Raw genomic sequence first — 12,852 nt, 5'->3', positions numbered from 1 at the left:
GGAAGCTACCCCAGCTATGTCTGATGAAGCAAAGACCCAGAGGTGCAGGGGATGTTTGGCCACCTCTTCTCTGTACTGCCCAAAGCTCCCTGCTCTTAGAGGAGGGGGAGCAGATCAGGTGCAATAAACCCACCCAGCACCCTCCGCAGCAGCCAGGCACGTTGCTGTCAGAATAGTTAGTATGCTGGGGCTGTGCGGTTCCTCTGCCATCTTCATTCACCTTAGAAATGTGGAGTTTGAATGGTTTATCTCTATTAATCACCAGCTCAAAAAGCTTTGTGCACCAAGGGCCGCAGATAATTAACTTCACTATACTGCTTGTCTTATCAGTATCAACCTCTTGTCCTCCTGTGAAATAGTTAAAACCATCAGCCCCTTTTTACTTTTCCATTTAACTCTAATGCTTTAACACTGATGTTCTAAATGGCCCTGCGATTCATACTTATTAGACAAACCTTTCTTTCTGCATCTCTTATATTTTTTGATAATTGGCCATGTATGTTTCTAAGGGGCTCAACAGCTTTTCATGCCACTATACTAATAATTAAAGGTTTCTCACAGCCTTTCAGCTTTCTCTTTACCTTCTTTTCTTTGATAAATATAATTTGCTGTTTAATTGGGGAGGGGGGGAGAAAAGTGGTAGCAGCGATAGGCCGACTGCATAGGAAAAGGTTTTGTTTAACAGAATTCTCTAATTTTAAACAAATCTTCGATGTTTCCCTGGTTTTGTCCCTTCTCTTGCTGGAGCTCCCCTCCTTCCCGCACTGTAAAACGCTGTAACAGTCCAGTGAGAGGGAAGGGTAGGCAGGACGGGGAAGTGAGAAGTGTGGTGGAGGCAGGATGGTGATGGGGGCTCTGCTCTTCACGATGCTGCTTGGTTTAGCCCTTTGCTTTGCTAATGTCCCCGTCCCCACTGCTCATTTTCCACTGGTAGCTGATCTGGGACTAAGCCCCTGCTCTGTTGGGGACGGTGGCCCAACATTGCCCTGCCTGGCTATGCCAAGGTGGGGACAGCAGATGTGAAGAAGGCTGCTTGTGCACCCAGCCTGCCCAGCAGCACCCTCAACTCACCATGAGCAGCCCCTGGGCACTGGGGCTGAGCTTTGCAGACTGGCCAGGGGATGTCCTGTGAGTGTCAGCCCTTCGTGCCGTGTGTGCTAGAAACCCCTCCTTGGTGCAGCTCCCCACAGAAGCCCTCCCCAATGGGCTCCGACACCAGCAGTCAGTGCTGTTGCGCCAGCTCCCTTTGGGTTCCTCTCAGCTCTCCTGGTGGGTCCTGTGACCATGTGGCGCTGCCAACAGGGCGTTCTCACATGGTGCTGTTGGAGTTTCAGCCTTTCATATCCACACGCCAGGTTGTTTTTAAGGGGCCTTTCCTCCTGGAGGCTTTCTTATTCCCATCCCTCTGCCAACTAACCAGATGTCCTGCCTTCCGTGCTAGTGGGATGTAAATGTGCGTGTTCGTGCACCTGACACTCATGCTATCCAGAAGCATTTCTCCATTTTGTGTGGTTTTGTCTTTATTTTTCCCACAAGCCCTCCCTGCAGTCCCTGTTCCAGAGAGCTTTCGCTCCCTCTCCCACTTGCGTTACTTGAGTTTTCTTTTTTGTCTCTTTTTCCCCACGTTCTCCACTTCCCACATCAATGGCTTTTCTCTCCCATCTTTAAGTCCGTTCACTCTCATCTCATTTCTTCCATCCGCCTGTGCAGGGACACTGTCAGGGAGCTGACACAGCTAGGGGGTGTCCTTGGCCCAAGTGCTAGAGCCATCCCATATGGAGAACAGCCCAAAGGACTCCCTGGGGGCACCACCCTTCAGCTGCAGAGAATAAAGAAGCTTTTAGACAACCTGCTGGCTCTTCTCTCTGTTCCAGCCATGAGTGAGTTCCACTGTGCCAACAGAGGGAGGATGCCGGGTCTGAAGGAGCCCCATTACTGCCATGGCTGTCTCTTGCTTCCCTACGTTGCCTGGCGCAGAAGAGATGTTTTGGGGGTCTTGGAGGTAGTGGTATGGGGGAAGGATGGGATCTGGCAGCGCACCTGGCTCCATTCACTCAGGTGAGGCCATCTGAGCTCAGAGGACTCAATGCCTTTGGGCTTCACTAAAGCGAATCTGAAAAATATTACTCAGTAGCTCACATCCTAATTTTTAAACTAATTTGCTCCAACTGTCTCTTTCCACGTACATAGATTCAACAGGCATTAATGCTTTTGTGGGACATATGCTAGTGTACACTTCTACACCCCAGCTCCTGGAGTCATGTGATGGGAGGCTCTTGAACTTTCCTTCAAAACAGAACATTTACGAAGTTGAGCAGAGAAGGATGGACATGTGACCCCAGTGCTCTGAAATGGTAATACGGAGAAAAACATCCAACACCACTTTAAGACTTGTGATTTTACAGCACCTCTTGATGCGGGGAGAAGGTGGGAGCTAAGTGGAGAGAGAAGAGCTGATCCAAAATGTTGGGCTGTTGGATATGGGTAACATGTTGTGCTCCTCTGGTCAATGCACAGTGACCATTTCTTATCAGTGCTAGTATTGAATTGCAAAACAAGTTCATGCAGAAGCCCTTCAGTTATTTTTTCAGTGAAGAATTCACACAACCTGTGATCTATTCTAGGGTTATTCTTCAACAGGGGAGGAGGAAGAAAAAGGCTGGTGGTGCCTCTGTTGTGAATAATTCGTCCCATCCTACTAGTGTGGGTGCTAGGTGACCCCTTTGTTTAGCTCCCACTAGGGCTGGGGAGGAGTATGGGATGCCTCCCGTTATCTCTGTTAGCTGCTGGGGGTTCATAGGGGCACTCAACACACAAGCACACTCTAAGTAGGGTCAGGGGGCAGCCAGCACATTGTGACCTAAAATTTGACAGCTTTTACTCATTTCATGTTAGGTGACCCCATTTCTCTTTGGCCAACTGCCTTGCCCAGTGCCTCTGCATGGTGCTGCGGGATCCTGGCCAGTCCCCTCAGAGCACTGGGGACACCAATGACCCCCTGCACAGATGCACTCTTTGCCCTTATATTCCATATCCCAATTTGCTACCCAGTATCACAAGGGGAAATAAAAAGGGACAGCAGCTGTTGAACGACTGTCCCCTGCCCCTCTGCCACCTCAAACAGGACAGCTTGAAGACGCTGTGTTCCAGACGATTTGTATTTTACCCCGCCAGGTCTTGGTGCCATGTTGCAGCTTGACAAACGTTTCCAGCTCACCATGGGGCCCTGGCAGCATCCAGAGTGCTGGAGCACCATCCCCACGTGTCATTGCCCATCCCATCTAGGGGTTTATTTTGGTAACTGTGATGTGAATAGTAGTTAGATCTCTTCTTGAGCTGCAACCACCATCCCTGAGAGTTCTTACTGATGCATCAGTTTTCTCCCATTCCCCTGAGACAAGGCTTTGAGGGCAATTCTCTTATCTCTGCTTGTTTTGTTTTGGTATCTTATGCAGCAGAGTGTCTGGAGGTGTCTCTCCTCTTTCCTCCTTTCCAGTTGTCTGTCTCCCTCTGTAACGTTGTCACATTCAGCTGCTTGTTAGTGCCTCTGATTTCTTCCTCCTTCTCCCTAGTTGGTCCATCCATCATTTTTCCTCAGTAGTCCATGCTCCTTTCTCTCCTACTTCTTCTCTGTCTCTTGTTTCTCCCTCATTTCTCTCTTTCGTTTTTCCCCCCTAGTGTCGGAACTTCTTTCTTTGATTCCCCCCCCCCCTCCACCTCCCACCCTTTATAGTGCTGTTATCTGTGATTTTGGCAAAGAGCACATTTATTGGGGAGGAATATCCCCATGGCAACGCAGCAGATGGTGACTTTTGATTAACTTGGCTTTTTTTTTTTCCCCCCGACTGCCAAATCACAATCCGTCTTTGAAATTAAATCAGGCTGTGATAGCATCAGTTGTTCTGGAGAGGGGACGAGAGAGAAACAAGACTGAAGTATTACAGCGGGAGCCAGGATGTAATGCAAATTCGTGTTTTTTAACCCCAGCAATAAAACCCCCTGTTCGTTCCGGGAGCAGGAGGAACCACAAGACAGCGAATAATAAAATAAAAAAATAAGATTAAAAAAATGTTATCACCCCACATGGACTCCTCACTCTGACCATGCTGCAGAGTGTCTCTGTAACACCAGCGTCACTGCTTGCCAAGTCACTTGGTGCTGCCGGGCCTCATTCTGCAGCTGCTTAAACACCGTTGAGGGTTTTCCTCATGTCATGGGTGGTGGGAAGAGGCCAGGCTTTCAGCCGAGCAATTTGAGCAACTATTTATTTACAGAGATGCAGTGTCCAAAGTGGGAAGGAAAGCCTTAGCAAGCAGCAGAAGGAAGGAAAGCAAGCAGCTCCTGGAAGGCATTGGAGGTAGGTGAGAGGAATTCAGGATGAAGTGAGGAAGCAGAGGAGCTGGAAAGGGTGGATAGCATCATTGAGCCAAGATGCTGAGCGATGAAGGGCATGGGAAAGTGAGGAGCTGTCTGTAATGGCACCAGGGAGGTCTGAGCCTGGGGAAGGAAGGGTGCAAAGTTCTGCCAGCCATGAAGAGAGAGTTACAGGGCATAGCCCCATGGAAGATGTGAAAGCAGATACTGAAGTCAAACAGTAAAGAACTTTCTTGAATGCTTCAGAAGTGGGTGGTATTCAAGTCCCACGAGCTCCTTTGCCTGGTGCTTTTTGGAGGGTGACCAAAGGTGAATGCAACTGAGTGCTAATCATAGCCAAAGATAAAGGAGGGCTTAAAAAATGAAAGCTGCAGAGAGGAGATGACTAATGACCCAACAATTTCATGGGAACTGACGCGTTGTCTCAGGCTGCAATTCTGCCGGACTAATATCTCCAGTTACTAATGTTCCCCATACAGGAGTTTAGAAAGCAGTTGTCTGGTCTCTGCACTGGCTCCTTTGGATGCAGTGAGTTTAGCAGTTGTGGCTAAACATAAATAAAGGGTCACATTCCATCTTGGTGAGGCTCAGTGGAGATGGTGGAGTTTCATCAGAAACAAAGTGCCTCAAGGGTTAATACCCTTTCCTTACTGAGGCTGTACCATGCATATTTTCTGGTACTGCGGAGAGCAAACACATGTGGGCACTTGGTATGCTTCATATGAGGTTTGAGATACTTAAATTCTGTCACTAGGCTCTCTTTTACCTTTGCAAAGAGGCTCTAAATTTCTGTAACGTAGCCTGCTGAAAGATGCTTCTCCTGGAGGAGCTCTGATCCTAATGCAGGACTCAAACCTGCACCGTTCTGCAAATCTTTAAATATGTGGAATTGCCCTGTCGCTTATGTTAAGAGAAATAACAGAGAAGCTTCCACTACACTTTCTGAAAAATAGTCCATGCTCTCTTGCTTGTTAGGAGCTATGGGCCACTGCCACATCTCTCCCACTGCTTTTTTAGTCAAACTAGTGCTTTTTCCTGCTCTGCTCCGGGGGACTCTGTGGGCTGTCTTAAGTTCTTCCAGGATAAGCTCTCTGTCCAATAGATAAAATTTTGCTGCAGATGTTGTTGCTTCTGTTGGAGATCTCAGTTCAGGAGTGTTTTGTGTATGCCATGTGCTAGATCTAATGTTCTTTGAGGAGAAGATAAGATGTGGGTGCAGGAGATAAATGAGGTAGGGACGCCACTGGAGCTTAATTGCCGAGCGATATCTCAGGGTCTGATGCTTCCACGTGAGGCATGATGGAGAGCTCCAGCCTGCAGGGGTTCACATGTTGGTGGAAAGCATCAGAGAAGTGTTTAATGAGTACAGTGGGATCTAAACCCCTGTTTGAATCTCAGATGGCTAGTCAGGGGGGTCTAACCCATGGTTCATTCTCTTCAGATGTAATCCTAGTTTAGACAAGAATTTGTATCTGCTGGGTGCTGCTTCTCCCTGGTTTTGTCAGGTTGCCACTTGGTTTCTTACCCCAGGCACCTTGCCAGTGCCTGTCTGTCCCCAGATATCTCTCTCCCTTGCTTGCACCTCCCCTTGCCCTGCACAAGCGCCTTGCAGCCACGCTCTTCTCCCTCCTCACTTGCAGCCCCTGAGGGCTGGTTGGGACCCACCACCGCACCTTTCTGTAGGAACCACATGTCCAACGCCTGTGCGTTTGCTCTGCCCTCTGGTACCGTGGTGCCCCAGCTGGTAACCTCTAACAGGGTGTGGGAGCCGCCGATGGATGAGAGCCAGACCTGCCCTGTGGCCTGCCCCTGCAGCTTATCCCAGCAGCGCAGCAGACGTGTTCTGCGCGGTCCCAGCACGGCGAGCGTGGCATCCGCAGGGCTACGATCCAGTCCGTAGAGCTGCACAAAACAAACCGGCTGTGACACCACGGCAGAGCGCTTGAGCCTCTCCGGCTTGACACCACATCGTTATATATTGATGCCATGACACCAGCACTCAAAATAGAATCAGGACAATTTGATTTCCTGCAGATCTCAGGATGGGGTCATAAAAACGGAGACTGTTCTGGAGAAATGGGATAGGGTGGAAATGTTTGTAGTGACATCACAGCCACTTCCATGCCAATGGCCTCCTACTGCTACAAACATGTGATTGTGATTTTGCTGCACGCTCCATCAGAAAAGAGCCAGACTGGCCGGGGAGGGAGAGGGAGGGAGGAGAAGGGACGGAAATATTCTGTTCTTGTATCTCAATTCAAATATCTGACAATAGCCTTGCAGCCCAGGGTTCTGAGCGATCAGGAGTGGGACCATGGAGCTAGGACTTCTGCCAGATCAGTGTTGCTCAGGGGCCTGTGGCAACCTAACTGGGGGCTGAACAGGGACCTTTGATTTTATGGTGGAGGATCTTGGTCTGCATTGGGGTGCTCTCTTAGAGAGTTGGGTGGTCTCATGCTCACTCTTCCTCACTGGTCCCATTTAATTCTAACGTCACTTTTCTTGGCAAGGAAAGCCTACAGGCCTGAAATATGGCTGCAAAAGCCACCGCGTAGCTGTTGTCTTTTAGGGGTTCCTGTTAAATAGGAACAGATCTGTGTTGGAGTTTCACCGAAAAAGGAGGGAGCATCGAGGAGGGATTTAAGTAGCTGAGGCTAGAGGAGGAAAGAACGGAGCAAAGGGAAGAAAGAAAAAGAGGTCAACTCAAAAAACAAAGCTAGTTTGCATCTGAGGGTATTGCAGGAGGAAATGTCATGTCGGTTGCCCCACAAAAGGCACTGATGGCTGCAAAACCCATCTTGGTAGCAAAGCCCTTCCCAAGAAGCAGCCTGCAGAGATCAGCCCTGGCTGTGTCCAGCACCTGGGGGGCTGCGGATGGGACCAGTGTCTGCAGGGATGGTGAGGGAGCGAAGGGATCCATCTAATGCACCCGTCTATCAGATTAGGCTGTCAAGAAACCAAACCGTTTCCATCACTGTCTGGGGAGAGACTTTTACTCCTTGCTTAATGGGATGGCAGTCCTGTTGTTGCCACTCCAGGGAGAGGGGCCGCTGCCACCACAGTGTGCAGCAGGCTGCGAGTTTAAAATCCTATTAGGCAGAGACCAACATTTGCAAAAAGAAAGCAGGTATCCCCTAGTGGGGATTTAAAGATGTTTAGACGTAATTTGATTTTCCAAGCAGATGTCATTATTGTTAAACAGTTGCCCACTTGATATGTTCAAGTTGTTGGCTGTAATTGCTAAAATTAGCAGGTCTGCATAGAGCAAAGGTCAGTCAGTTAATATTGTGATTTAGTATTTTATGAAGTAATTCCAAATGCTTTTATGTATGTTTTTGTTTTTGCAGCCTAAGTCCACATTAAAGTAGTTGTGGGGCCTGCTAATAAAATAATGACTCAACCTCTCCACGCAGGCTGCCGGCTGGGCTCAGTGGCGATGCTCAAGCCGCCTTCGCTCCCTGTTTTTCCCGGTGCCACAGGCCAGCCAGAGCCACGTGCTTGGGTCTGGTGCTGCAGTCAAACAGGAGGCCTCGAGCTACCCCACAAGGTGATGTGTTCAAGCAGAGCTGGTGCTTGAAATAAGCCCATCAAGTCCAGCGGTGGCTGGAAGGATGAGGGGCTGGTTCCCATCAGCAGCTGAGCAGAAGGCTCTGCCGTGGGTACCTGTGGTCCTCACAGGTGAATCGACGTGCAAGTGCATGCAAGCACCTTCAGCCATGGACACACCTGAAAGGCATACTACTGACCAGGAAAGGTCCCAAAACAGAGCTTTTTAGAGGGAAGATGCATTTCTGGAAGAGGAACAGAGAGCTGGAACTGGGCGAGGCAAAGACTCCTGGGTTGTGCTGTGGCTGGACATCTGGCACTGCCTCCTCTGGCACTGCAGTTGCAAAATGGCATAAGAAAAAGCTTTAAAAAAACTCCTTGAAGGTGTTCATGTTTTGCTGGCAGGCTCAGTGGTAGCCTGACCCCCTGTCCTGGGACAGGCAAGGGTTCTTTTCCAAGGCAAGGTTTGCTGGGGTTAATTTATCTTTCTCTGTAATGGACACAGCCCATTTCCATGGGTGGTTTGGGCAGAGCTGGCGGATTTCTTGCTATTGCAGGAATGCCGGACTTTGCTAACACAGTCTGACCTGCTGTCTTACCACCAGCCCTTTATGGTTGTCTTTTTTTTCTTTTCTTTTTTTTTTAAATCTCAGATCTTTTGTTCACAGAAAGTGCATGGGGGAGACCTGCAGTGCACGGGCAGAAGTGGAAGAAGATCTGCAGGTCCTCCTGGACATGACACTTACTGGGTGAGCTGGGTCCCTTCCTAATCCATGTTCCCATATTCCTAACAGCAGGTTTTGGTATGCACAGCTGACAGAGCTGCCCCAGGAGCTCTCTGCTGCTGCAAGCGGCAATGGAAACGCTCTGACCCAGGGATGGGAAAAGGAAGCACTTGCACTTAGATGCTGCCTTAGATACTAATACAAGAGAGGGAATTGCTGACCCACAGCAGGACAGGTCTAAAAGGTGTGTAGATCTGCATATCTTGATCTCAGATCAAGAAATACCGATGTGCATACATAAAAATATCCCATTAGAGATGATACTGAAGCAAAGTTTTAGCTCTAGCAAGATGAAAATGTTGAGAAGCTGGGAATTCAACTCTGGTCCAGATTTCAAAACATGTTATTTTGATCAAAGACCATGTCAGTTTCCGATCCAAAATGTGCAGTTTGGTTTGTTGTTGTTGTTGTTTTTTACCTTGGACTTCCTCTGAAGTAGCATAAGGTAAATTCAAGAAGCCATCTCAGTTGAACATGGTGTCCACAGAGAGAGTATCAGTAGCAATATTTACTTGTGTTTGCTCTCACCAAAATAACCCTTCTGTACCAAGTCCCTTAAACCTTCGCAATCCTTGGAGTCCCAATGCTTGCAGGACTGCTGATGGTCCCAAACTGGAGGAGCAGCAGACACAGTCTGTCCCCACACTGAGGTTTTCCCTGTTCCCATCACCACTGGCCTCCCTCCATGAACTCAGCATGCACTTGAGATTTCTACTTGCCCCCCAGTACTGTGCCTTTTTCTTACTGGGAGAGGGACTTACAGGGACTTAACAGTCCTTAACGTAGTAAATACAGTTTTGGTCTGTTTTTCCAAGCTGGACATGGTTATCAGTTTCTAAGGAAAGTGATTTAAGCTGCATTTTTCTTTTCAAAAGTAAAAGGTTTCAATTAATGCATGCAGTATTCTGGCTAATTCAACTTACTGCTTAGTATTTGGAGTCCTTTACTAGTACCGTTTCCTCGCAGTCTCCTTCAAAGCATGGGAGTCTGTTATTCCCATTTTACAGCAGAGGAAACAGATGCAAAGACCTGCCCAAACGCAGGCAGCAATTGCAATCTGGATTAGAGTGAAAACGTCCCTGAAAGCTAGTTCCAGTCTCCAGGGAGACATCAGTGAGCAGGGCAAGCTGGGAAACTCAAGGGGATGTAGCGTGGGACCGAAAATAGGAGACGTGTAAGATTTTAAATGCCTAAGGTGATCTGGCCAAGCAAGAAACAAGGCTCAGCAGTTCATGTTAGCACAGGGGAGGGCGGAAATGTGGGGAGCGTGTTCCTTAGCTCACTGGAGGACGAAAGCAGCATGCTGGCTGGCTGTGCAAGAAATGCATTGTGAACCAGCTCTTACAGCTGTGAGCAAGACAATAAGGATGGTAAAGCACCATCTAAGTCCCCACATCCAGCTTTGCACAAAGAGGGAGTTAAACTCAGCCCCCTGGAATCTGTTTGCTCATGGTTTGAATTTAGCTCTTTTTGTTTAAATGACTCCAAGCAGAAAGGGAGCATAGGTTGTCCCAGACCAAGAGCCATATTCACCTTCTCCCAGCTCACTTTCAGCCCCCAAGCTACGCAGTGCTTCCATCAGGGTCTCTGGTCATAATTTTGCCAGCATTCTCAAGAAAGCCCCCATTTTCTTCTACAGCTTGGGGAATGACACTTTCTTCTTTCCTTTGTTTTTTCCTGTGCCAGTCCCTCTCCTCTAGGCTCTGCATGACCCACTGAACCTCCCCCACCTTCTTGACTGTGTACAAAACCCCTTTTCAATGAATATGCATCTTCTGATGCACCAAAGGTAGGTTATTCTTCACTCAGCCTCAGGGATGTGTATGAGGGTCATGCAAGTCTTTATTCTTCCAGCTAGTAGACTTCAAGACTGGCATTTCAAGGAGTGGAAAGAGGACCTATAGCTTGTCACAGAGCTCTCTTACCTGCCCATCAACCAGCCTGTCTCCTCTTGCTATATTAATCAACTTGACCTCTTTGGCAAACTGGCAAGGTTGCTTTCACATATATCTACTATACCTATTTAGTGAACAAGCACTATATCACTTGCACAGGGTTACTAGGGTCCCACTCCTCAGTTTAATGCAACTCCATATCTTTAGCTGCAAAGTATTTGTTCCCAACCACTGAGAAGTCTGCATTGGCTGCGTCATGGACTTAGCATTTATTGATACTGCTTTTAGTAGATCCCGTCCATTGAGCTATGAGAGGATGTCCCACAGCTTGCACTTCATGCTTGTTCTGGGGTACATTATAGCTTCAGGTGGTCTCTCCCATTTATTGTCACAGACCTCATCTGGCCATCTTCTTCCATACCTATTCTCTCCTGCCTGTTCTCAATGATTTTCCCGATGGTGATCCTCTTGCCATTGATCGCTTCAGCAATAGTTAACACTGATCTGACACCGTGCAGCCCAGCTGTGCCCTCAGCAAAGGAGGAGGTGGGCTGCTTGCTGGGGCTGAACAAATTCCGTGGCATAAATGACTCCATAAAGTCAGAAAACAGGCTGGAGCTTCTTCCTCTTCCAATTGTCCTGTGCCAGTTCTCGCCATTGTTTCTGATGTTGCCGAAGGGGTCCCAGAAAACATGTACAAAGGGATCCATCCCTCTAAAGATCTCCTTGAAGTCATGAAATACATAGGGGGAATCAAAGGAACTTTCATGACCCGCTGTGGCACTTCTTTCTCTGTGGGATCTGCTCTTTTTAACAGACCTGTCATAGAGCAATCATTTCTGTGGGTCAGGCAAAACCTTGTATGCCTCACCAACTGCTTTGAATTTCTTTTCAGCTTCTTCCCTGTTGCTGGGATTCTTATCAGGATGCCATTTCAGTGCCAGTTTGTGGTAGGATTTCTTAACATCATCCTGTGAGGCACTTTTTTGCAGTCCAAGGACTTTGTAATAATCCACCATCGCAAAGGAAAGGTGGTGCTGTTTGGAAGGTGCCTGGTACCTCTCTCCCACCAAGGATGTGAAGCCCAGGGATGACCAGTATGCAGGGACTCCTGGACACCTGCTGTGGCTGTGCTCCTGAGGCATGAGTAGATGTTCACTTCATCCCTTGATCTGCTCCATCCTTTTGCATCGTGAGGCCCCAGAGTGCTGCTTGGCCACTGTTTGCTCACAAACGGTGGGTGAGATTGTGAGCTGGTGTAGTGCTAATGTTACATATGACTTTGTCAGATTACTTTTTTGCCTGTACCTGCCCAAAAATGGGATTCTCAGATGCTCTCTGTTGTTTCATGTGCAGTCCACGGAAGTGTGGTGTAGGGAGGTCATATTTCTCTGTTGGGGCATAATACCCTATAGGAACAGCTATAGGAAAGCTGTTTGCAGCTTGGCTATCCACAGTTTGGGGAGAGCATTGACAAATTGGAAAAGGCTCAGGGAAGAGTCATAAAATGCGGTTAAAGTTTGGAAAATATGTTCTGGAATGAGGTAGTCGGGGAAGGTGTCTTGGTATTAAGAGGAAGTTCAATGCCAACTTCATCATAGTCTGTAAGAACCTGCATGGGAACAGCAATTCAGTGGCACAGGGATCTCCAGGCTCCCAGACAAAGCAGTCGGAAGGTGGCATTGGCCAAATTTAAACTCAAAATACATTGCACGTCCTTCATTATGAAGGTAATGAATCATTAGAACCTCCTCATGTGGCCATTTTCAAACCCAGGGTGGGCCTTTTTCCTAAAATCGTGATCAGATGACCATCATGATCTCTTTTGAATTTATAGCCAAACCTAACACTTCCAGAAGAGCTTAGCTCTCATGTTGGTACCAAATTAAATGCCCAGAATGAAGCTCATTAGCTGCCTTACCTCTTTTCCACATGCTTGTTTTGATAATCTGTCCCAAGGTGTATGCATGTGCAATAGGGATGCCCCATGAACTACATACAGACAAGTTCAGCTTTAGGAGTTGAACTTAGACGATAGTTTGGGGCTACCCTGCATCTGTTTCTGTTCCCTGGATCTGCAATTCCTTTTTGGAAATGCAATATCCTTACAGAGAACCATTGCATGAAGGAGGTCTCCAAGGAAGTGCCGGCAAGGAGAACTCATCTGTGTGTTACACAGCGTCGTAAACACCTACTAATAGCAGCGTGTGTTGCAGATCACTGCCCTCATCTCCATTATCCCACATTATGGG

General features: G+C 48.0%; 1 protein-coding gene across 1 annotated transcript; it reads right to left on the bottom strand.

Moving 5' to 3' along the window:
• Nucleotides 1-724: 724 nt before the first annotated feature.
• Nucleotides 725-12,849, bottom strand: DNAJB8 (DnaJ heat shock protein family (Hsp40) member B8). Its single transcript, XM_080385422.1, is given in 2 exon segments — nt 725-11,433; nt 11,437-12,849. Coding segments are annotated over 2 exon segments (786 nt in total). The 5' UTR covers nt 11,746-12,849; the 3' UTR covers nt 725-10,956.
• Nucleotides 12,850-12,852: the final 3 nt, after the last annotated feature.

Source organism: Falco punctatus (assembly GCF_963210335.1).
Source record: "Falco punctatus genome assembly, chromosome: 4".
NCBI lineage: Eukaryota > Metazoa > Chordata > Aves > Falconiformes > Falconidae > Falco > Falco punctatus.
The sequence above is the reverse complement of the archived record's forward strand: the minus strand, read 5'-3'. Positions and strand labels throughout refer to the sequence as shown.